The sequence below is a fragment of the Gadus chalcogrammus genome, chromosome 15 (assembly GCF_026213295.1).
Source record: "Gadus chalcogrammus isolate NIFS_2021 chromosome 15, NIFS_Gcha_1.0, whole genome shotgun sequence".
NCBI lineage: Eukaryota > Metazoa > Chordata > Actinopteri > Gadiformes > Gadidae > Gadus > Gadus chalcogrammus.
The window spans coordinates 6,270,871-6,295,002 of NC_079426.1; the positions used below are offsets into that span (position 1 = coordinate 6,270,871).

At 52.0% G+C, this 24,132-nt stretch overlaps 1 protein-coding gene across 1 annotated transcript in view; it reads left to right on the forward strand.

Moving 5' to 3' along the window:
* Window positions 1-24,132, forward strand: part of ptk7b (protein tyrosine kinase 7b) — a 71,251-nt gene that overhangs the window by 41,507 nt on the left and 5,612 nt on the right. The window contains exons 2-15 of the mRNA XM_056610103.1: window positions 789-1,085; window positions 7,570-7,672; window positions 8,358-8,542; window positions 10,985-11,132; window positions 13,907-14,046; window positions 15,377-15,643; window positions 15,974-16,110; window positions 16,563-16,698; window positions 17,741-17,860; window positions 18,103-18,252; window positions 18,907-19,054; window positions 20,282-20,409; window positions 22,544-22,741; window positions 23,104-23,265. Of these exons, the coding sequence (XP_056466078.1) occupies window positions 789-1,085; window positions 7,570-7,672; window positions 8,358-8,542; window positions 10,985-11,132; window positions 13,907-14,046; window positions 15,377-15,643; window positions 15,974-16,110; window positions 16,563-16,698; window positions 17,741-17,860; window positions 18,103-18,252; window positions 18,907-19,054; window positions 20,282-20,409; window positions 22,544-22,741; window positions 23,104-23,265 (2,319 nt within the window). The remainder of the gene's footprint in view (window positions 1-788; window positions 1,086-7,569; window positions 7,673-8,357; window positions 8,543-10,984; window positions 11,133-13,906; window positions 14,047-15,376; window positions 15,644-15,973; window positions 16,111-16,562; window positions 16,699-17,740; window positions 17,861-18,102; window positions 18,253-18,906; window positions 19,055-20,281; window positions 20,410-22,543; window positions 22,742-23,103; window positions 23,266-24,132) is intronic.

Here is a 24,132-nt window from a genome sequence, read left to right on the forward strand (position 1 = left end):
TGGCTGCAGCTGCCTGTGGAATGAGGAGACGCGTTAGACATTGGCAAACCACAGGCTTACCACGAGTAGTGCTGGGAACGTTGATAAAAATGCAATTGATCATGCATTTCCATTTACTTTCTTTTCTATGGCCTTTTGTCTCCTGTCTTTGACTAAGTAACCCCCTTTATAGTCCCGTACGCCATGTCACCCTATCTTGCATTATAGATTGAACCTTGCAGTGCTGCAGTCAGTGACTCAAACTGTCCCTGCTCCCTGCTCTCTGAGTCACGGTTAAATAGGGCAGAAACAATGTCTGCCACACAGGCCGTGCAGAGGATATAACAGATTAAAGAGGTGCAGGGGGTAGGTCTGCAGGTCTTGGTTTATTTTAATAGGGCTGTCTCACGCAGCGTGTGTGTCCGTCTGTGTTTGTTCAAATGTGTGCGTGTGTGTGTCTCCTCCAGGCCTTTTGTGAGGACACAGAATCACAAAGAATACCTTAACTCCTCGGCAGTGGGTTTTCTGATGATTTACAATGATTACAAGTCAAAAGCTGAAGCCAGGATTAAATGGCTTCACAGTGCTAAGTGGGCGGCTGTGGTGGGCTCTAAATGAATGGAAACTCCAGTAAACCGTTAACTGCGACCCACTTGTAATCTAATCATCTCAATTCCCATTCTCCCTTCTCCCTCCTCCCTCCACCCCCTCCCCTCCTCTCCCTCCCTGTCCTCCCCCCTCCATCCTGTCCTCCCTCCACCCCTCCCTCCCTCCCTCCCTCCCTCTCCCTCTCACCTCCCCGTCCACAGCTCTGTCCACGGCCACCGCCGCGATCCAGTTCACCAAGGAGCCCAAGTCCCAGGATGCATTGCACGGCCGCAGTGCCATGCTCCGCTGCGAGGTCAGCGACCCGGCCGACGTCACCTACCGCTGGCTGCACGACGGCCAGCCCCTGCAGAGCAGCGAGCGGCGCTTCCAGGAGACCAGCAACCTCAAGTTCACCGCCGTGGACCGCCTGCTGGACGCCGGCAACTTCGAGTGCGTGGTGGAGAACACGGCCTCGGGCGAGTCGCTCCACTCCACCAACGCCTCCTTCAACATCAAGTGTGAGTGATAGCGAGCGTGTTGTTGTTGGAATGGACCCGATGCCTTCAGGGGAATGATGGTGTGTGTGTGTGTGTGTGTGTGTGATTTTAAAAGGCTGCTTAATGCATGCAATGGGGATTCAATTCGGTTTAATTCATATTTTCTTGTTCATTCTAAAATCAAAAATTGCATTTTTTGTTGCGTTTTTATAACTGGCACATATCTTCAAAGTTTCACATCAAGATAATTAAAAATGCATCGATGGATCTCTCTTGCATGGGAGCCCGCCAAGTCCTCTACTGAACACCACAAACCCTAACCCCACTAAACCTAACGCCACTAACCCCAACCCCGCCCCACTGGGTCCCGCCTATGAAGATGTGATTGTCCCCTCAACGGACCACAGGTATCCCCAATCTCAACAGGGACGCTCCTCCTCCTCTTTCTGGATCAAATCAACCACACAAAAGTGGGGGTGTCGGATGACGGTCAGGGGGGCACTGAGCGGGAACACATCCTGTCCTACCTGGTTCTGTGTGGCTTCTCCCCCCCCCCCCCCCCCCCCACCGCTCCCCATCCTCCTCGCCACACAGAAACTGGATACATGCGCCACCAAGCATGTGTTTCCAGTTTCAAACTTTCTTGTGTCTTTTCCTCTCTCCTCTCCACTCTCGCTCACTCTTCTCTTTCTCTCGCTCTCCCCTCTCTTCTCGCTCTGTCTCTCTCTCTCTCTCTCTCTCTCTCTCTATCCCCCTCCCGTGTCCCCGACTGCTCTCTCGATTTCCCGGACAACGTACCTTCCAGCTGTGTAATTATTTACGGTTCGGAATTACCGCAGCCTCCCAGTGGCGTATTAATCACCCCTCATCCTCCTGAGCTTGTTCCCCCGTGAGGCGGGGTTCTGAGAGTACAGCAGGACCTCTAGTGGGCTCGGTCGCTCCGTTCCCATAAGCGCAGTGAAGCAACAGGCTTGAGTTTCACAAGGAGCCCTGGGAATGCACACATCCCCACGCAGGCTAAATGGCGACCTTGTAAGTGTATTGTTTGAGACTCAATGGTACTAGTTATTATTGTGTGAGGCTAGAGGGGGGGGGGGAGGCATTGTCTCTGAAGAACCACCGTGGGTTCGGACCATTACTGTTGGCCCACTTGGGCAAAACACAAGCTTGCATCGCAAAGCTAAACAAAGCCTGCTGCATTGGATCCATGTTCCCTCTTTCAGCTGCTCAGGCCTACCGGGAGGCTGTTCTTTGTGCCGGCAATTAGGACTCCTTTAAATCGCTGAATGCACCAGTGCCGAGCAAGGCCAAGAGGATATGCTTGTGTTCGCACGAGGAGTCACTGGCCGATGTTTGAGAAGAAATCCCACGCAGCCCTCATCTGACCTTTAACCGATCCGCCTTTTTTCTATATCGCAATTTAAAAAAAATTATGCCGTGTTTTTAATAAACGCCAGACGAACAAAGTTACGGTGACCTGAATCGGGCGAGGCCAAACAGGTGGAGCATGAAGCGTTTGTTTGCGAAGAGGCGGTGTCGTCGTTAGCCCGAGTTAGCTGTGTGGTCGGCCTTGATACTCCCACACGCCGCGTGGGAGAGCATTTTTCTCCTGGGAGATCGCATTCTGGAATCAGGGAAACAGACTTATTATTTTAATTAAAAAGAGGAAAGGGTTCAAAGCAGAGATGTGGTCGTAAATAATAACGTGGATGTTTGTACAAGGGACATGTTTGTCCTGTCAGAATCTGGACGCACCAAATGATGGATGATGATTTGATGCTTTGGAGATAACAAGACAATTTCTGATGTCACTTCGGTTTATTCTTGGCTCCGGATCCAACTGAGGCTTGGCAGCCGGAGGACTTCAGCAGAGCTCATGGCGGGATGTGTCTCTTTGTTTCCACATCGCTCGGCAACAGCGATGGAAGTCGTTCTGGCGAATCGGGGATCCATAACAGAAATGGAACTTCAAATGGCTATCCAAGAATTAAGGCAGTACTCTGTGTCAAACCGAATGATATGGAAAACACCTGCGACCCATTTTATATCTCACTATGAATTGGAAAGAGAAACGTACACATGCTCAGACATGCACGCACATGCACGCACATACACACGTGTACACACACGCATACACAAACACAACACAGTAGAAAACACACACAGTGTGTCTAAATCCATTCCTCTTGCCGTTTCCTGGCAGTCCTCTTCTCTTACTTACGGCTTCACAGAGAACCACGCAGAGGATAAGACCAGACGTGGCTCAGATAACAAGACCTTAATGGATGTGCTGCTATCAGACCTCGGGTGGAAGCACACGCACACGCACACACACACAGTCTGGCAACCTCTTGCTATCACAATGAGGAGATTGGTCCAAAGAATGTTATACACACAGGTCGCCGCTTCTCGCTCCTCCACTGATACGAACAGATAAGGAAATGCTTAGTGGCGCAGATAGCATCGATAGCCTGTGATGGCCGAGCGGTGTTTCGGTATGGCACACATGCTGCTCGTGTTCCCTCGGTAGTGTGATGATGGAGCGGGGCAGGCACTCTCTCTCGGCCCCTGAGCTCCTAGCCGCCGCGAGCGTGCCTTGGCTCCATTCAGCTGAGTCTTATCGGCTCTCCAGCCCCCCCCCCCCCCCCCCAACTCAGAGTCCACTCCGCTGGAATTAGGGGGAGCCGTGTTATGACAGACGCTCCCTATATTTCCCCAACATGAATTTAACGGGCAATCGAGCCACACAGAGCCCCGGGGAAGAGGGGCCGACAGACCCCCACACCCCCCTCCCTCTCCTGGCCTGCTCCGTCCCGCCAGCCCTGACTCAGAATCAGGGTGCACTCATGTGGCTGCTGGTTTGCGTGTGTGATGGCACGGCAGTCCCGGGGGTGGAGGTCATTCCTTATGAACATCACGCATGGTAGGGGGTGGGGGGGGGGTGTGTGTGTGTGTGTGTGTGTGTTATCATCTGGTTGAGGGCCGTATCGTTCAGCGTCGTTCTGCAAACAGACCCCTAGAATAATCTCTGGTAGCCATACACCCAGCTTTGCAATCTCGTTAAATGTCTGGAGGTACCTCCAGCCCGATACAAATTTATGTTTGCATCGGGTCCTCATAAATCCTGAGGTAGCCGTTCCATTGGTTATGAGCGCTGCGTCCAGAAAGGGCGCCTGTGGTGTATCGCCGTGGTAACAAAGACCTGGCAACGTGAGATTAACCCTCTGCATGATTTGATCTGATAACAGGAAGTGTTGACGTTTTGAATTTATAATCACGCCATGCCGCACAGACAGGCTTAAAAGGTGTTAAATCTGTCAACATGTTCAGTTGAAATGAATCACAGATTTGTGTTTCACCCACCCAGTAGTCTCTCTCTCTCTCTCTCTCTCTCTCTCTCTCTCTCTCTCTCTCTCTCTCCTCTCTCTCTCTCTCTCTCTCTCTCTCTCTCTCTCCTCTCTCTCTCTCTCTCTCTCTCTCTCTCTCTCTCTCTCTCTCTCTCTCTCTCTCCTCTCTCTCTCTCTCTCTCTCTCTCTCTCCTCTCTCTCTCTCTCTCTCTCTCTCTCTCTTCCCCCGACCGATGCCACTCGCCCTGTCGTAGCATGCGATGGCAGCAGCACTCCCAGTCGACTCTGCTCCCAGTGCCTGGCCCGTGGGCCCAGTCAGCCAGAGCCGATGGAGCCTGACACCTCGTTACACCGGGCCTGCGGTGCCCAGAACCGGCCCCTGGCTTCCATATCTCAAATGGCAGTGGGGGAGCTCGACTTGGGCCGCTGGGTCGGCTGTCATTTCCATATTCGACAGGCTGTCACAAAGACGCACGCACATGCTCGCAGGCATGCACAGTGGAACGCACGCATGCACAGAGGACGCACGCATGCACACACACGGAGGACCACGTTCATACGCATATATAGAAAACCATGCAAACGGGAAGCCATAGATACAGATGTGCACGCATACGGACCGCCACAAAGACATACTGTCACCCACACATACAGAGACCAACACATACTACAACACATACAGACACACACACATACAGACACACACACATACAGACACACACAAATACAGACACACACATACACACACACATGGTTGCAGACACACACACAAACCGACACCCACACAAACAGACACCCACACAGACACACACATACAGACTCCCACGCACACACACAGCCACACGGCTCCCTCTTGCTAGAGAGAAGGTGGAGTGTCATCAAACTCTGCCTTGACAGTTTCTCAATCTGTGATCCACTCTGACGTTGACAGCACTTCCCCCCCCCCCTCTAAATGTATGGCCCGGGACACTCGCGTTGCTCTCATACTCCCAGCATGCCTCAGTCTGACTCACGTTTACATAGCCTGGCTTGCTTCAACTTCGTCTTCCTTTTCCCTTTTTGAAAGCAAGTCGAGGCACGCATTTTAAAGTGACGCAAGTTGTTATCTTTATTATCTGAGTAAATAATTGTGTACGGTGGTTTGCGTTCGCCTGCTGGGTTCGCAGCAGCAGGGTGTGGTGCGGTGAACGTATGGCTTCCAATGGGAACTGCCAGGAGGCAGAGACAGCTGCAGGGGTAATTGTGTGCGGGGACTGATTACTCTTGTGATTGACTGCTGAACAGAAATTACCTGGTGTTCAACCTCCACCTTGCAGCCTGGGCATTGTAAACACAAATATACAAGTGTGTGTTGTGTGTCTGTGTGTGTGTGTGTGTGTGTGTGTATGCCTGCCTGAGGGTCACAGCGACTATGATGGCCATCCTCTTCTTCCCTCCCCCTCTTCCTCCTTACTGAGCTGCTGTTGCACTTAAAAGAGGATTGGCTGTGAGACAGACCCACACACAGCAGCCAAAGGTCCATAGTGTATGTAGTGTATGTATTCAGTCCGTCGTTTCCTACCGTCCCTGGCCCCTCCCCTCAGCGTGCCTCACGGATGGCCGGGTTCTCCTAGTAATCACATCCCGTGCCCCGGCGTCACATGCTCGACACGGCGCCCTCAAGCGTGTGTGCGTCGCAGACCGAACACAACGCAGCCACAGTGTACATAACAATTAGCCTACCTGCTCGCTCACGCGCAATATCTGATTACACGTCCACATACCAGTGCGGGGCTTTCCCAGAATGCCCGGGGTTTTGTTTGTTTGTTTACAGTCAACACAAACACTGGCGACGCCGTCTCATGTCTGCTGGGAAATTAGCAGCTATGTAATAAAACATGAACAATGCACAACGGCTCGGATCTGCAGTGATTCGCTGGAGAGAAAGGTTCTTGAGTCCGTATGTTTCCCAATTGGGGGGGGGGGGGGGGGGGGGGGGTGGAGTTGGAGTCAGCTTCATCACATATCTTCCGAGAAAGGAGAGACGAAGAAGGTTTGTAAAGGCAGGGCAAATGAATCCTCAATAACCCAATTAGGCCTAAAGATAGACCTTCGGCCAGATCCACTGGTTTCACTTTGCCCACGGGTAATGGATGTAATGGGAGGAATGTTTCACCGCGAAACGTTCTCAAGTAACATTGTTGTTTGAGTCGGGAGCCAGGGCTAACGATCCCGGCGTTCCCCTTCTGAGCGGACGGGGAGGGATTCATCACTGCAGCAGGACGGGTTCCTAATGGAGCGCCCCGGTTTATGCCCCCTGTGCTTGCCGCACGGCCTGCAGTCGTTACAGACGACTGCAGACGACCCCCCCCCCCCCTGCCCATGGCAGTGTTCCCTCTGCCCGACGACGTTAAAAAAAATTACTGCCGCAGTTCAGTCTCACTATTCTCTTTATTATTATTTTTTATTATATACAGTTAAAGTCTGTGTTGCTGTCATGATGATGCAGTCCGGCCCCTGGCCTTGGGCCCCGGCTGCTGCTGCTGCTGCTACATCCATTAGCCTCGTCGAGGAGCCACAGATCTCTCTCTCTCTCTCTCTCTCTCTCTCTCTCTCTCTCTCTCTCTCTCTTCTCTCTCTCTCTCTCTCTCTCTCTCTCTTCTCTCTCTCTCTCTCTATCTCTCTCTCTCTCTCTCTCTCTTCTCTCTCTCTCTCCTCTCTCTCTCTCTCTCTCTCTCTCTCTCTCTCTCTCTGTCTCTGTGTCTCTCTCTCCCTCCGACCGGCAATAGCCCGCAGCAGGAATACCACTTAACTCGCCGAGCTCTCCTACAGTCGCTCTCTGGCTTTCCTCTTCACGCGACTCCTCTCGGTCCGTTTCCTCTTGAGCGCCCTGCTCCTCGCCCACCACCTCCTCCTCGCCCTCCCCCCCGGCCCTCCCTCCTCACCCCCTAGCCCCCTCCTCCTCCTCCCCCTCCCCCTGGCCCCCTCCTCCTCCTCCCTCCTCCTCCTCCTCCCTCCTCTTCCCCTCCCCTGGCCCCTCCTCCTCCTCCTCCCTCCTAGGCCACCTCCTCCTCCTCCTCCTCCTCCTCCTGCCCCCCCCCTCCTCCTCCTCCTCCTCCTGCCCCCCCCTCCTCCTCCTCAGTCTCCTCCTCACCCTCCTCTCCCCTTCTGTCCCTCAGGGCTGGAGAGCGGCGGGGTGACCCTGAAGGAGCCGGCGTCGGAGGCGGACATCGAGAGCTCGGCGCCGGTCACGCTGCGCTGCCACATCGACGGACACCCGCGGTGAGCACATCCACCCCACCCCTGCCCCCCGAACAAACACACACACATGTGTTCATGTTGACGGATCATACGAGGAAAAACATAAACGTATCTTCCTCTCTTCCTTGTGTGGCCTTTCCCTTTGCCCACCCGCCCTCCCCCATGTACCCCGCACTCACTCACTCATCATACTCTCACACTCACTCATCCACCTACTCAATCTTACACTCCCTCTCACCCGCTCTCTCCCTCACTCACTCTAACACTCACTCACTCACTCACTCTCTCTCACCCCCTCCCTCACCCACTCACTCTCTCAATCACTCTCACACCCTCACTCATCCACCTACTCAATCTTACACTCTCTCTCTCCCTCACTCACTCGGAACACTCACTCACTCACTCACCCCCTCCCTCACCCACTCACTCTCAATCACTCTCCCACCCTCACTCATCCACCTACTCAATCTTACACTCTCTCTCTCCCTCACTCACTCGTAACACTCACTCACTCACTCACTCACTCACTCACTCTCACCCCCTCCCTCACCCACTCACTCTCAATCACTCTCCCACCCTCACTCATCCACCTACTCAATCTTACACACTCTCTCACCCTCTCACTCCCTCACTCAATCCAACACTCACTCACTCACTCTCTCAATCACTCTCCCCCCCCCCCCCCCCCCCCCCCCCCCCCCTGCAGGCCGACGTGCCAGTGGTTCCGTGACGGCGTGCGTCTGGCGGAGAAGAGCCACCAGATCAACAACAAGGAGCGGACGCTCACGCTTCCCAGCGCTAGCCCCGACCACAACGGCCTCTACTACTGCTGCGCCAAGAACGCCGCCGGCCACGTCTGCAGCAGCACCAACTTCACGCTCACCATCATAGGTGTGTGTGCGTGTGTGTGTGTGTGTGTGTGTCTGTGCGTAAACAACCCATGCCTTTTGGAAAAAAAATCTTGAAGGGAGCGAGTGCAGCATTGCAAGACGTATGCTAAGTCTATCAGTGTGTGTGTATCCGCAACTGTGCGTGTGTGTCTACCTGCACGTGTGTGTTTGCTGGAGCAGCATAACGAGGCGTCCTATGGGTGTCCTGTGTAAACCCCGCTCAGCTGGTTGTCTTCCACTCCTCACAGTGAATCCTTCCACGCTTGAATATTTCCCACACCTGCCGACGGGGGTTTGGGGGGGGGGGGGGGGGCTGGTGTCTGTGTTGCGGGCTGAGTGGGACAGACAAAGAACAGGCCCGAGAGGGAGGTGGGGAGGCCGGGCCATTAGTGGTTGTGAGAGCGAAAGAAGAGCTGCTGGGAGGAAGGGGGATAACCGTGTAACCGTCTAATTGGATTACCGGAGACTGCACGGCTAACCAGCTAGCGAACCACCTACCTGGGGACCGGTGCACATAGCTACCCACCAAACAACCCGGCCGCTAGGGCTGCATTGTTCCCTTCAAACAGCCTATTGTGCGCGACCACACGCGATGTTTGGTGCACAATCGTCTGGGCGGATGGAAGCGAAATTTTAGCACATTTTAGAGTCACTACCATATAATTATTACATGGCTTTGATACATTATTTAGCAGCTTTATGGTACTGTATTATAAATACAGCCAGTAACAATGATGCCTATCTATGGATCAGTGATCGCTGCATGATTTGTTGTCATTAGAGAACAGAGGAGGAATAGATTAGATCCCCTAGCGTCTTTTAAGTCTGAGAATATTGCGGTTGCGCGTCGACGATTGCGATGACAAAAGACATTTGAAGAACCAGCGACCTGCCTCAATGCAAACCTATGGGGGCTTAACCTAAAACAACCCTGAAAACAACAACAACTAGCTAACTTACTGAACGGGACTCATACGCCAGAGAAAGTGAACATGAGCTTGCAGATTCATCTGGTTTCCAGGCGAGCGAACACACCTCCAGCATAAGCATTTGACCTCCCCCAGCTGTAAAGCGCTGCGGTTGTCCCTGCCTGGCTGTTTAGCGTTCCCATTACCTAGCTGTTCCAGGGGTCTGTGTCTCTGTGTGTGTGTGTGTGTGTGTGTGTGTGTGTGTGTGTGTGTGTGTGTGTGTGTGTGTGTGTGTGTGTGTGTGTGTGTGTGTGTGTGTGTGTGTGTGTGTGTGTGTGTGTGTGTGTGTGTGTGTGTGTGTGTACATGAGTGTTAGCTCTACACTGCTGGGAGTACAGTTACTCTAGCAGCACATCTGTCACAGGAAACCTGATGCCCTGTTCCAGTCTAATTAACCACCTGCAGCTCATAGTCTCACACACACAAGCCCTAGAACACGCACACACACACACACACACACATGCACATGCAGATACGAGAACACATGCACTCCGGTGAATAAGAACACATGAGGCACACTCGAGAACACGCACGCACGCATGAGAACACGAACACAAACACACAAGATCGAACAGAAGAACACACATAAGAGAACATGAAAAACCCAAAGGCACACACAATGACACACACACACCAGAACACCTGTGTGGAGGAGGGACAGTATAGGATAATTGTTGAGTCTCAGATTCCACTCACGCCGTCGCCATAGAACTCAGCCCCCCCCCTCTCCCCCCAAAGGAACCACACACACATACAGGAAGCAGAAGGAAAACAACAGTCGACGCCTTTCTACAGATTATTCATGGTTGTCCACAACGCCTGCTGTTGGCGTACCCCCCACCGGGGTGGCTGGGCCAGGTGTGCATTTAAATACCCCCCCACCCCCCTCCCACTCAGTTTTACCCCCAACCAGACGCTGAAACGCTCCACCACATGAATTAAGGGAACGGTTGATTTTAAATGTACATTTATTAAAAGATGAAAAATCAACCTTTTCATTTGGTAAAATATGCAGCAGTCGATCGTTGATCATACTACACAGATACAAACACTTCCCTACTTGGTAAACTTTCGACATTTACCACAGAAAATTGCAACGTGCGTTTCAGCCACGACAGTGTGTGTGTGTGTGTGTGTGTGTGTGTGTGTGTGCGTGTGCGCGTGCGTGCGTGCACGCGTACCCCCTTGTGTAGCATGAGAGACGCCGGCTCCGATTGGCCCTGGGCGCCGTGTCGGAATGCACTGACCTCATTAACTGCCCCCCTCTCCGTCGCTGGGCCCCTCTAGGTGCTGACACACACACTGCCACCTGTGGGGTTAGCCCCCTTCCCACCCCTTACCACCTCCACCGCATTCTGGCACATTTTAATAAAGCCTGCAGGGGAACAGTGTGTGTCTGTGTATTGTATTGTCGTTGTGGGTCCAGTGCCTTGAACTGACTGTGTGTGTGTGTGTGTGTGTGTGTGTGTGTCCAGACAAGAGCTTCCCGCGGGCGGTGGTCACACCTGAGGACCAGGTGGTGATGAAGAACGAGGAGGCGTCCTTCCACTGCCAGTTCAGCGCCGAGCCGCCCCCCACCCTCCAGTGGTTCCACCTGGGCGAGCCGCTGGCCAACAAGTCCCGGTACGTCCTTCTGTAGCACCACAGGCCGGTCTCGTCTCTGCTCTCCACTGCTCCTTCTCACGCTGCTTTCCTTGTCTTCTCCATCTCCCTCTACCTGGCTCTCATTCCGATGGCGCTCTCTGTGTTTGTTGCTCCGACTTTGTCTCTCTTTGTTTCTTTCTCTCACTCTCTGCTTTAGATTTGTCTTGCTCTGGTTTTCATGGATCATTTCTCTCGGGTCTCTCCTTTAACCCCTTGTCTCTCTCTGCTCTCCTTCTTTCTCTCCGTCTCTCTGGCTCTTTTTATTTCTTGCTCTATCCCTTTACTCTGTCTCTGTTGGTGTCTCTCGCACTCTCTCTCTTTCTGTCTTTTTCCTTGTTGCTCTCTCTCTCTTGCTCATTGTATTTCTTGCTCTGTCTCCCTTGCTCTCTCTAGCCCTCTCCATCCAGCTGATATTTTAACTGACTTGCAGAGTAGAGTTTTCCTAATCTTAGAGTTGGCAGAGGCATGATGCTTGGGGGAGACTTGGTAGAGAGGGCGCTCTCTCCGTGTGTGTGTGTGTGTGTGTGTGTGTGTGTGTGTGTGTGTGTGTGTGTGTGTGTGTGTGTGTGTGTGTGTGTGTGTGTGTGTGTGTGTGTGTGTGTGTGTGTGTGTGTGTGTGGTTCCTGGGGGCCTGGTGACACGGAACCCTTTTCATCTCTGCCTCTCATTACCCCCGGTGCTCCGTGGCGTCGCAGGGGGAGCACGGCAATCCAGAGGAATGTTATTCCTGGAATGAGGCGAGCGCTCCCAGGTCGTTTTACCCCTGTGGGCTGTTGGGCCGGTTGTCGTGGCAACGATCGTGTGAGGGTGAAGCACTTGAAGCCTGTTGTTGGAGCAAAGCATTGTTGTTCATTTCATTCAGCTGAATTAGGGGGCATGTCACAGCCAGCGGAGGCCGAGCCCCCCGTCTGATCACAATCTGGAGCTGCTCTGATCAGAGGCTGACAGGAACAGAATCTGGAGCTGCTCTGATCAGAGGCTGACAGGAACAGAATCTGGAGCTGCTCTTCTGAGTCTGATCAGAAGCGAACTAGACTGGAGCTTCTCTCCAGACTCTGGTCCTTTCCAGATCCCATTTGGTCAGTCAGCAAAAAGGGGGGGTGGAGATGGCCGAGATCACATGCTGTGACTAAGACAATGAAGAGCTCATAAGTTGCTGACTAAGATAACATGCAGGCCTTGTTTACATTTCTCAAAGCTTACATGACATCGTTTACAAGTCATTAACAAGTTAATACAAGCACACCTCACAAATAGTAGGAACCGGAGCAGGCGATACTGTTGACACACACACGGATGTGTCATTGGTGTTTGTGGTTTCAGTTGCAGTTTATTGATTTTGGATGTGCAATGCTTCCCTTTGGCGGTGAGGGATTCACACCTTTCAGAGTCTCAACATTTGAAGAGGGTTTGTATGTCGATCATCTTTCTGCATGAATCGTCTGAAGGCATGAACACAAAATGGCAGCGTGATCACGAAGCACACGTCGATGAAGACAGAAATCCCTTCCGTGTGCTGATTTGGATTCAAAACAAACTCCACGTCGGCCGCGGTCTATTCTGCACGGCTTGAACTCATCACTGCCCAAGAATCCGTGTTGGACGTCCTTTCTGCTCCTCGCGCATGATAAACCCTAAAACATATTTCCACCCTATCATTAACTCTCCATCTCGCCTCCTCCCTCTCCGTCAGCTTATGTCCCATTCCATGTTTTTTATTTTTATTTTTTTACTTCATCCCCGAGGAGCTTCTCAGCCGTCGAGGGCCAGAGCCAGCAGGGCCAGAAAGAGCCTGACTTATCCAGGGCTCGGTGAATCCCAACGGGCCAGCGGGTCTGGACTGCGTCTCTGTTGAAGTTGGTCACGTCCCCCCCACCCCCCTCCCTGCATGGCTCTAAGACCAGGCTGTAATAACTTCTGACTCCCCTGCCCTCCCTGTAACCTCCATCACTGGCACAGCTTCACCCCCCCCCCCCCCCCCCCCCCCCCCCCTCCCCCTTGACTGCCAAGAGCCTGGCGGACCCCCAGCCGGGCCCCGTGAAGTGCAAGACTGGGGAAGGCGTGGGGGGGGGGGGCGGGGTTCAATCGCTATCAAGGTCGCCTTTTATTCTTTGTGCGTTGAACCGTCGGCTCGGGAAAATAAAAGGAAAACGAGAAAGACAAACAAACACAGAAAATATGCTCGGAGCGTTCTGTGTGTACGCGGCCACGCTCCGTCTGGAGCACAAACAAGGCTCGCTTGATGCACTTCCAAGACTTACAAATGCCAGCTTTTGCAAATACTGACTCTGCAAATACCGTTTTGCTTCAGATGGATGCAACAAATGCCTATTGGCTTTTTTGGTTGCCTGTGTCACGTTCACTTGCGCAAGTGTATTCACACTCCTTCTTGGTCTTACTGCTCAGTGATGATCGAAAGGACGACAAATGATAAAGCAAGACACTATTATTTGATTTAACCATTGCAACTCGTGGTCTTCTTCATCTTCAGTAGCTCCTTATTTATCGATCGGTTTTTACGATCTGTAGGATTGAATGGGCTCTAACTCTGACTGTCCTCTTCCTCCTCCTCTCTGAGGGTCATACTGTATGATCTGGGCTCTAACTCGGACTGTCCTCTTCCTCCTCCTCTCCCAGGGTCATACTGTATGATCTGGGCTCTAACTGTCCTCTTCCTCCTCCTCTCCCAGGCCTAGTGTATGGTGCGTGGTGGTAAATGAGCTCTAACCCGTGTCTGTTCCTCCCCTCTGCAGGGTGATCCTGTATGACAACGGCACGCTGGTCATCACCCAGGTGAAGCCCAGGAACACCGGTGTGTACAAGTGTGTTGGGGTCAGCGCCCAGGGGCCCCGAGGGCCCCAGGTCGCTCTGGAGGCCTCTCTCCACATCGCAGGTGAGCACACACACGACCCGCACAGACAAGACAGACAGACAGACAGACAGACAGACAGACAGACAGACAGACAGACAGACAGGTACACACACACACACGCACACATGCACTGATAACGAGTGCAATCTGTGGCAGTATTCAGAAACACAGAGGGAATTTCTGCGTTACATTTCAGCGCTCAAACACTTGATTCTCTGATTCAGCTCTTTGGAAGGGAAGCCCCCCCCCCCCCCCCCCCCCCCCCCATCATCATCGGAAACCCCTCCCCCTTCTCCTTGCCTACCAAAGGGTTTTTAGATTACGGGGGAAACGAATCTCCAGTTTTAAATAAGCCCACCAAAGCTCAATCTAAAATACCTTAACTCACCTAATCTGTGGTTAATCCCCCCCTCCGGGCCTTATAACGGGGATCGTATCACGGTAGAATCCAGCTGTTCTGGGACAAGTTTCAACAGTCCCTCCTGTTTCCCGAACGAAACACACACGTATACACACACAATCACGCACACAGACAAAGACTTTTCCAGGTGTACCGCCTTCTATCATCTGCTGAGATGTGCGTTTCTTTCCCGGTCCTTTCTCGCTAATTGATTTGGACCCTCGAGGTCACGAGAGGTCACATCGCAGAGCTGCTTTTTGAACCATGTCGGGCAATACGGCCAGAACCATTTCCATTTGATTCATACGCTCGCTCGCTCGCTCACTCCCTCGCTAGCTCCCTCTCTCTCTCTCTCTCACTAGTTGCGGTGGGGGGCCAGTCCTGGGAGGTTTACCACCCATGATCACGTTCTACTTACTGTAATGGGGCTGCTTTGATACGAGCAGCCTCAAACAGACTCCTATTGTTGTCACTGACTAAGTGAAAACCTAATGTACCCACTCCCGACACTACCCTAGCATTAACACACACATCGCTGTGCCCAGGCCATAAATGAAAGGATTCAGAACGCTCTGTAAATAAACATTCAGACGAGTGTGAAGAGCCCTGATTAGTTGAACACGAAGGAATGCAACACAGTTCCTCTGTCTCTGTCTCTCCATCTCTGTCTCTGTCTCTCTCTCTCTTTCCCTCTCTCTGTCTCTCTGTCTCTGTCTCTCCGTCTCTGTCTCTGTCTCTCTCTCTGCGTCCCTCTCTCTGTCTCTCTGTCTCTGTCTCTGTCTCTGTCTCTGTCTCTCTTTCCCTCTCTCTGTCTCTCCGTCTCTGTCTCTGTCTCTCTCTCTGCGTCCCTCTCTCTGTCTCTCTGTCTCTGTCTCTGTCTCTGTCTCTCTCTCTCTCTCTCTGTCTCTGTCTCTCTCTCTGTCTCTCCTAACCTGCGTCTCCGTCCTGCAGAGCTGGACGACATGGTGCCGCGGCTGTCCCAGGTGTTCACGGCGGACAGCATGCAGCGGGTGGCGTGCCGCGCCCCCCGGGGCCAGCCGCCCCCCGAGGTGTGGTGGGAGCGGGCCGGCCAGCGGGTGGCCTCGGAGGGCCGGGTGTACCAGGACGGCCTGGACCTGGTGTTCAGCCCCACGGAGCAGGGCGACTCGGGCGTCTACACCTGCGTGGCCCAGAACAAGGCGGGCCGCAAGACCCAGGAGGTCACCTTCACCGTGGCCAGTAGGTCCCACACACACACACGCACGATGATGCACACACGCGTACACACACGCGCACAAACAAGACACACGCATGCAGGCACACACATCGACAAGAGACACACACGACCCGCAAGACACGAGCGCAAGACACACTCACGTAAACGTACACACTCCGCACACCGCAGACCCCAAAAAAACAAACACGCAAGCACACACAACTTTCTGATATCAAAGCAAGCCATTATGGAGGAAGAAAATGTTTTGGTAGAAGGCCAATCTGGACATCAGTGACGGACCCTGCATGGATACATTTAACGTATGTGTGTGTGTGTGTCTGTGCCTGCTCCAGCTGCCCCCGTGTGGGTGAAGAAGCCCGCCGAAAGCAGCCTGGAGGAGGGGAAGCCCGGCTACTTGCACTGCCACGCCCAGGCTAACCCAGAGCCTGTGGTCATCTGGATGCGCAACAGCATGATGATCTCCCCCGACGTCAGTCTCTCACACACACAACACGTGTTGGGCTGCTCCTGGGTAGTTCCTCGTTATGCAAGGTTATCAAGGGGTTCTTCTAAGCAGATTTCTGGATATCTGCCATAAAAGAAGAAGCTTGGGGGCTTTTGGAAATGTTGCTTATCAAGATCTAGGATGTTTACGGCTGTTGACTCAAAATAACTCCTAACAGGGAAATAATTGTTTTCTGTTTAGAAGGCGGCTTGTGATTATATTAGCTCTGCCGTTAGTGATAGGTTTGTTTGTTTAATCTGATATTTTTTTTAATGTGATGTTTTAATGTGTCTGACTCTCCCTCTCGTACTTTCTCACGCTCATTCTCTCATGCTCATTCTCTCTCACACTCACTCATGCAAACTCTCTCTCTCAAACACAATCACTCACCCTCACTCACTCCCTCACTCACTCCCTCTCTCTCGTTTGCCCTGCAGGACGGCCGCTACAAGCTGTTCCCCAACGGCACCCTGCGGATCAACAACGTGGAGGTGTACGACGGCCAGGTGTACGGCTGTGAGACCAAGACGGACGCCGGGAAACTCGTCGGCCAGGCCAGGGTCTGGGTCCTGGGTGAGACTACAGAGACCGTCTGAGCGCCCTGGGGTCAAACCAGTAATGCAGGAAACGCCATTATCATCCTACCGCCAGTCATGAGCTCAGAACAGAAACACCTCGATAAAACGGAGAACAGGAAGACGGGCGATTGGCAATTTGATGTTTTGGGCATTATGTATATTTTTGAATGTCTTTCTGTGTAGACAATTCAGAACAGGTTATCCTCCATGAAGTAAAGTAGCAATTGTACCAATGGCCCCTCATAGAGGCCAAGTCTGGAACATGTATGAAATTACGCTTCAGAAATAGGAGTACTATCATATTGATTATATTTTCTTTCGTGTCTTCTCCAGTTGCTGCACACAAAACTAAATTTAGTTGAGGTCTCACATGGTCACAGAACTTCTAAGGGTGGCCATTTTTCCCAGAGTGTATCGCGAACAATAGGTTCCTGTTCAGGAGCTGGGAAGAAGGAGCCGTTCAAGAACTAAAGAGACGGTCGGGTGAGCGTTGGGGGGGAGGAGGGGGGCTGGGGTCCACGGGGGGGTCAAGAGCACCCCGAGCGATTGAAGAGAAGACCACTGTTCAAAGAGGGGGAAACAAACCCTGTTGGGGTGTATGTTTCCGTGATAGGCTGGAGCCTTGGGGGTCGCGTCAGTGGGTGGGCTTTATCGTAGGATAAAGGCGGAGCACTGTAGGCAGCTTCATCAGTCTCTTGGGTGTTAAATTCCCCAGCTGGCTTAGCGCCCCATCACCACAGCGGAGGACCTCTTGTCGTGGACGGCTCTGGCATGCCGGCCATATTGTGTCCGCAAGCGTGTCCACAAGGCAGCTGTGCTCTCCCCGGGGGTATCTGAGCCCCATTACAGTCAGACGTCACTCACTTTGCCCCGCTTCTCTCTCTCTCGCTCTCTTTTCCTCTTTCTCATTTTTTTTCCTCATCTCCCTCCCTATATCTCCTCTCCGTTGATGAGGGGGAGAGAGAAAATAAACAAATGTATAGGATCACACATTGAGAAGGAGTGTGTCTAAAACGGTGTGTGCGTGCGTGTTCCAGAGAAGCTGAAGTTCACCCCGACACCGCAGACCGCCCAGTGCCTGGAGCTCGACAAGGAGGTGGTCATCCAGTGTTCTGCCACCGGCCGCAGCAACCCCACCATCCGCTGGACCAAAGCAGGTGAGCGCGTGCACACACACACACACACACACACACACACACACACACACACACACACACACACACACACACACACACACACACACACACACACACACACACACACACACACACACACACACACACACACACACACACACACACACACACACACACACACACACCAGATGCCTTCACCCTACCCAAACCCAACCGACCCCCACCCCCTAACCTCCGCCTCTTCTCTCTGTCGCCTCCTGCAGACGGAGGAGACCTCCCGCCCCACGTGGAGTCGCGCTACGGCCAGCTGGTCTTCACCAAGGTGACCCGCAGTGACGCCGGCAACTACACCTGCATCGCCTCCAACGACCAGCAGGGGGAGATCCGCGCGCTCGTGGCCCTCAGTGTGGCAGGTAAGCTAGCACCGCCGACTGCCTTAAACGTCCTTCTACTGTTCAATTGTTTGTCAATAATATGATAATCTGTAAACTGAGTGCACCTATCGTAATCGTGATCCCCCTAATCCGCGTGTAGCTGTTGGCGGCTTTATTTACACTTATTAATTAAAATGTGAAACTCCAATTGAATTGAATCCTCTAAATACATCGGATTGTTGGGGAAAAGCCGAGTCTTCATACGCTAGGCTGAGGCTTGAATCCATCCTTCTTTGACACTGGCCGCACATTGACATCAGAGCTGATGTAAATAGTGTCAAAGGACCTCAAGGTCAGCAGAGGAAGATCTGTTCTATATCACAACAATTTCTGAACTATATCAACAATATCGATTTATAATGTTAGTCTTTTTTTACATCTTGAGAAGGATACGAGCAGGCCATTTTACAGCGCTGGTTATCAGATCTTCCTCTGATAATGCGCTACAAGGCGTTTATGGGGAGAGTTATGAAGCGCATGTGGTTGATTTTCGATTAGTGTCAAAGATTCGACCACAGCACACGGATCGCAGTCCCATTACTCTCAGATTGTGTTCCCACAGCTGTGGCCCTCTCACTGTACCATGTGTGTTGGTAACACCCATTTCTACTTTTCTCGCTCCCTCACACACAGTGTTCATCCACTTCAAGCTGGAGCCTGAGAACACCACGGTGTACCAGGGCCATACCGCCACCCTGCACTGCCAGGCCACCGGGGACCCAGAGCCACACATCCAGTGGTTCGTCAAAGAGAACCTTCTGGAGACCATCAAGGACCCCAGGTAATGACCCCCCACTAAGGCCCGGCAAAGGTCGAACACAGACCTAACTGGACGATGGAGGGCAAAGCTCAGAGGAGCAGGTTCAAATCCGAGCCTACCTAAGGTCATGTTGTTACAACAATAAGCTGGGCGGGCGATTACATTTTTTGGGCATTTTACCCATTTATTTTGGATGTAGCATAGCCTGTGATCTGAGCTGGTTAGCTGAGCAGAACATTAGCCTGTCTGTGAGCAGGTCCTGAGCTGGTTAGCTGAGCAGAACATTGGCCTGTCTGTGATCTGAGCTGGTTAGCTGAACAGCACGTCCCTTCTCTTGAATTTCAAAACCAGCTCGCACATGAAAGCAATTGTGGTTGCTAGGTTACGCACAGTGGCCACTCTCTCTTCTTGTCGCTGATTTATGCTCGCTTTAAATAGATGAGTCGTTTAATGTCACCCACAATGTTTCTGTGATGGGTCTATTTTTATACTTTGTTTTTGCGGCGTGTGGGTTTTGCTTGCCTTTGAGTGGGTCTTTATTGAACGCAGAGCAGAAGATAAAGCTCATTCTCTTGGTTGTCATTTTCTCATCATGTAAACGTGTCATCATTAATTGTTTCACCTCGATAAATGGGTTATACGTTCAGCAATAATATATCTCAGTAGTAGTAGTAATAGTAGTCTTGTATTTGTCCCCTAGAAAGCTCAGCCAACGACAATAATACACCCAGTAATGAGATGGATATTATAAACTATTGGATATAATCATATGGGAGAATATGTATCTGAATAATCAGTTATGACCTGGACTCTGCATAACCTCCCTCCACATCCGCACACCCCTCGTACGTACTTATTGAATGTTGTACGTCCTTGCACTTAAACATAGTACTTAGCATTGTGTAGCATCCTCCTATCCTAGCTATCTTTGTTGTGCTCGGGGAATGGGTTTACCCAAAAATGTCAAGTGCTCGGCACTTGGTTCTATGAACATCCTTACTGCTCCGACAGCGATGCGTTGTTGTTTCTCTTACATCTGACAAATTATACTTAGTGTTTGTCGCTTTGGATAAAAGCGTCGGCTAAATGCCCTCAATGTAATGAATCCATTTCAGCTGCCGCCACTCTATAGACGAGCTTGTCTGTACACAGGCCCGGCTGAAGCCCCCTGTACTTCTGAGTGGTCCACCCTCTAGCTCACCCCCCCCTGTCCCCCACTCCCCCACCCCCCCCCCCCCCCTCCCCCAGGTTCCAGATGATGCCCAACGGCTCGCTGGTCATCCATGACGTGAGGACGGACGACACGGGGCGCTACAGCTGCGTGGTCGGGAACAGCTGCAACATCAAAGACCGCATGGCCCAGCTCTACGTCGTGGGTGAGTCCGTCACGCGCGCACACACACACACACGCACACACGCATACACGCACACACACATGACCACACACATATTTGCATGCGCACACAAACGCACGCTTGCAAACCAACACTGTAGGCATTTATGTATGCTAATATGAATGGACACACTCTCTATCTCGGTCTTGCACACACACACACACACACACACACACACACACACACACACACACACACACACACACACACACACACACACACACACACACACACACACACACACACACACACACACACACACACTCTATACATGAACACACGAAAACAGATGCATGGTAGGCATTTATCTATGCCAATATGAATTGACACGTAAACACGTACACATCCACACACGCACGTACGTATGTACACGCACGTACATACACACACACACACACACAGATAAGGTCGGCATGTCATCACCGCACAAGCTTGTTACGCAGCAGATCTAAGCTGTCAGCACCAGCGCGGGCCGGTGAAGAGAAGGTCTTATTAGCCCTCTCTCACGCACCCCCCCCCACACACACACACACACCACCCCCCCCCCCCCCAGGCCTGTCACCCATCAGGACAGACTTAATAACCCCCACTCCACCGCGGTGCGGGGCCCGACACAAAGGGTGAGGGGATTAGACGCCGGCTCCAGCACCCTTTGCGTGACATCTGAATCCCAAAATTACAGTCGCACACCAACACACACACGCAAACACACACGGTCTCGAGTAGTGTCCCATGTGAGGACAGTAGAGGCATTGTTCGGGTGTTGGGTTTGATCGAGACAGCTGACTGAGAGTGTGTGTGTGTGTGTGTGTGTGTGTGTGTGTGTGTGTGTGTGTGTGTGTGTGTGTGTGTGTGTGTGTGTGTGTGTGTGTGTGTGTGTGTGTGTGTGTGTGTGTGTGTGTGTGTGTGTGTGTGAGAGAGAGTCGGTTTTGTCCCGCGGAAGCATTGCCACGGTTGTTTCTCGTTGCGTGCGACGGTCTCTGGGTTCGCTACGGGGCCCCCCTACGTACACATGTGCTGGCTTGGCTGCACTCGGTTCGACTCTTCACGGCTGGCAGTCTGAGAGACGTTCATATGTTTGGTCTGTGTCCGAATGACGTAACGCATGAGTACCTCCACAGTGATGTAGTCAGTCGGAGGCTCGACAAGCCTACTCCCGCTCTTTTCTCCCTGATGTCGAGAGCCCATTGAGTGATGGGATTAAGTCTTGTTGACACTGAACCATGTTTCACACCTATTTTCCCCGAGTGCTACACGATGTGGTTGATATAAGGAATGAAAGAGCCCGACCTAAGAGTTGGTCCATCTTTATTTCCGCGCTTTTAAACAAGCAATTGAAACACAAATCAACGCATTAAGAGTGCTCATGGAATAGGGCAACGGGCCAAGTTCACCTTTAGCCCCTTAAAGGGAAAGGTATTGGGTCATACCTGACCCAACACAACGCTAATCTAAGTCTCCGTCTGTTGTCATTTTAAGTTAAGATCTTTTCAGGGTTTCCCGCCCAAACGCAGGGAAATCATCATCATCATATTCCACGCTCAAGAAGAGGCGTTAACCTCCCCGTGTGTCCCTTCTCCTTACCTCTCCTATTGGCCAACAGAGAAACCAATAGAGAAGAGGCGTTGTACGTCCCGTCTCCTAACCTCTCTCTATTGGCCGAAAGAGTAACCAATAGAGACAAGGCGTTGAACTCGGCGTGCATCCTGTCTCCTAACCTCTCCTCCTATTGGCTGACAGAGTAACCAATAGAGACAAGGCGTTGAACTCGGCGTGCGCCCCATTTCCTAACCTCTCCTCCTATTGGCTGACAGAGTAACCAATAGAGACAAGGCGTTGAACTCGGCGTGCGCCCCATTTCCTAACCTCTCCTCCTATTGGCTGACAGAGTAACCAATAGAGACAAGGCGTTGAACTCGGCGTGCATCCCGTCTCCTAACCTCTCCTCCTATTGGCTGACAGAGTAACCAATAGAGACGAGGCGTTGAACGTCCCGTCTCCTAACCTCTCACCCTATTGGTCGACAGCGAAACCCCTTACACCTCCCCCTATTGGTCGACAGATCAACCAATGGAGAGTTAGGCGTCTCCTAACCTCTCCCCCTATTGGCCGACAGAGAAACCGATCCACTCGTCGGAACACGATGACAAGGCGCCCTACAAGTTGATCCAGACCATCGGGTGGTCGGTGGGGGCGGCGGTGGCCTACATCATCATCGTCCTGGGCCTCATGTTCTACTGCAAGAAGAGACGCAACGCCAAGAGGCTCCAGAAGGGGACGGACGGGGAGGAGCCCGAGATGGAGTGCCTCAATGGTGAGTCCGCGCGTAGTTTTAGAAGGAGGAGTCTGGGAGTTAAGTGCCTTCAATGGCTGACTCTGAAAACCTAAATGTGTACATTGCCATCTAGTGGCTGTTTCGGGTATTGCACAACAGAATGACTCCGATGGAACACCTGGTATATTGTACCAAATGATGTTGTTTATTACCACTGCCACTTCAGCGCAACACCATCAAGGGCAAAGAAGTATCGCACGTGTTCATTAAATAATTAGCAACTTACCATTTTCACACAATTTTCACACGGGTGCATGCAAATCTTGCTCCAAATGAATTATGAACCAACTGTTGGTTTGAGTTGAGCTAACCCTCCCCTCCCTATCCCGAAACCCCACCAGGTGGCGCCGTGCAGCAGAACGGCCACACCACGACGGAGATCCAGGAGGAGGTGGCGCTCACCAACATGGGCTCCACGGCGCCCGGCGACAAACGCCACAGCCACGTGAGCAGCGACAAGCTGCAGGTCCCCCGGGCAAACCTGAACACCATCACCACCCTGGGTACGAGACGACTTTAACCCCAGTCTTAACACTTTACACTTCAGCCTTAAGACTTTAAAGTTTTAAGACGGGAGTTTAAACTCCAGTCCTAAGACTTTACGTTACAGTCTTAAAGCTTGAGGTTCATGTTTAAAGAATGAACACTCGAGCCTTAAGACTCAGGTCCCCAGACCCGAGGTACCTGCCTTAAGACTTTAAACTGGAGTCTTAGGACTTGAGATTCATCTCTTAAGACTTGAGATTTATGTCTTAAGACATGATATTCATATCTTAAGTCTGATGGCAAGCAAGCTCAACTGTTTCAAGCCTAACTTTTTACAACCAAACGACCGACAACAAAAACAACAACACAACGAAAAAACAATGACCGAAACAAAGAGAAGATAAGCAAACTAAACCAAAATTAAAAAAGTTAAATCAAGACATCTCGTCCTACACGATCCTAGTCGGAGAGAGTAGGGCAGCCTCAGTGTTGCTCCCCTAGCTACTCAGAGTCACAGAGTAGGGCAGCCTTAGTATCGCTCCACTATCTACTCAGAGACACAGAGTAGGGCAGCCTTTAGTGTCGCTCCACTAGCTACTCAGTCACAGAGTAGGGCAGCCTTAGGGTCGCTCCCCTAGCTACTCAGTCATAGAGTAGGGGCAGCCTTAGAGTCGCTCCCCTAGCTACTCAGTCATAGAGTAGGGGCAGCCTTAGGGTTGCTCCCCTAGCTACTCAGTCATAGAGTAGGGCAGCCTTAGTGTCACTCCCCTAGCTACTCAGTCATAGAGTAGGGGCAGCCTTAGTGTCGCTCCCCTAGCTACTCAGAGTCATAGAGTAGGACAGCCTGGGTATCATCGGTTGAGGATCAATAATGCGTCGTGTCC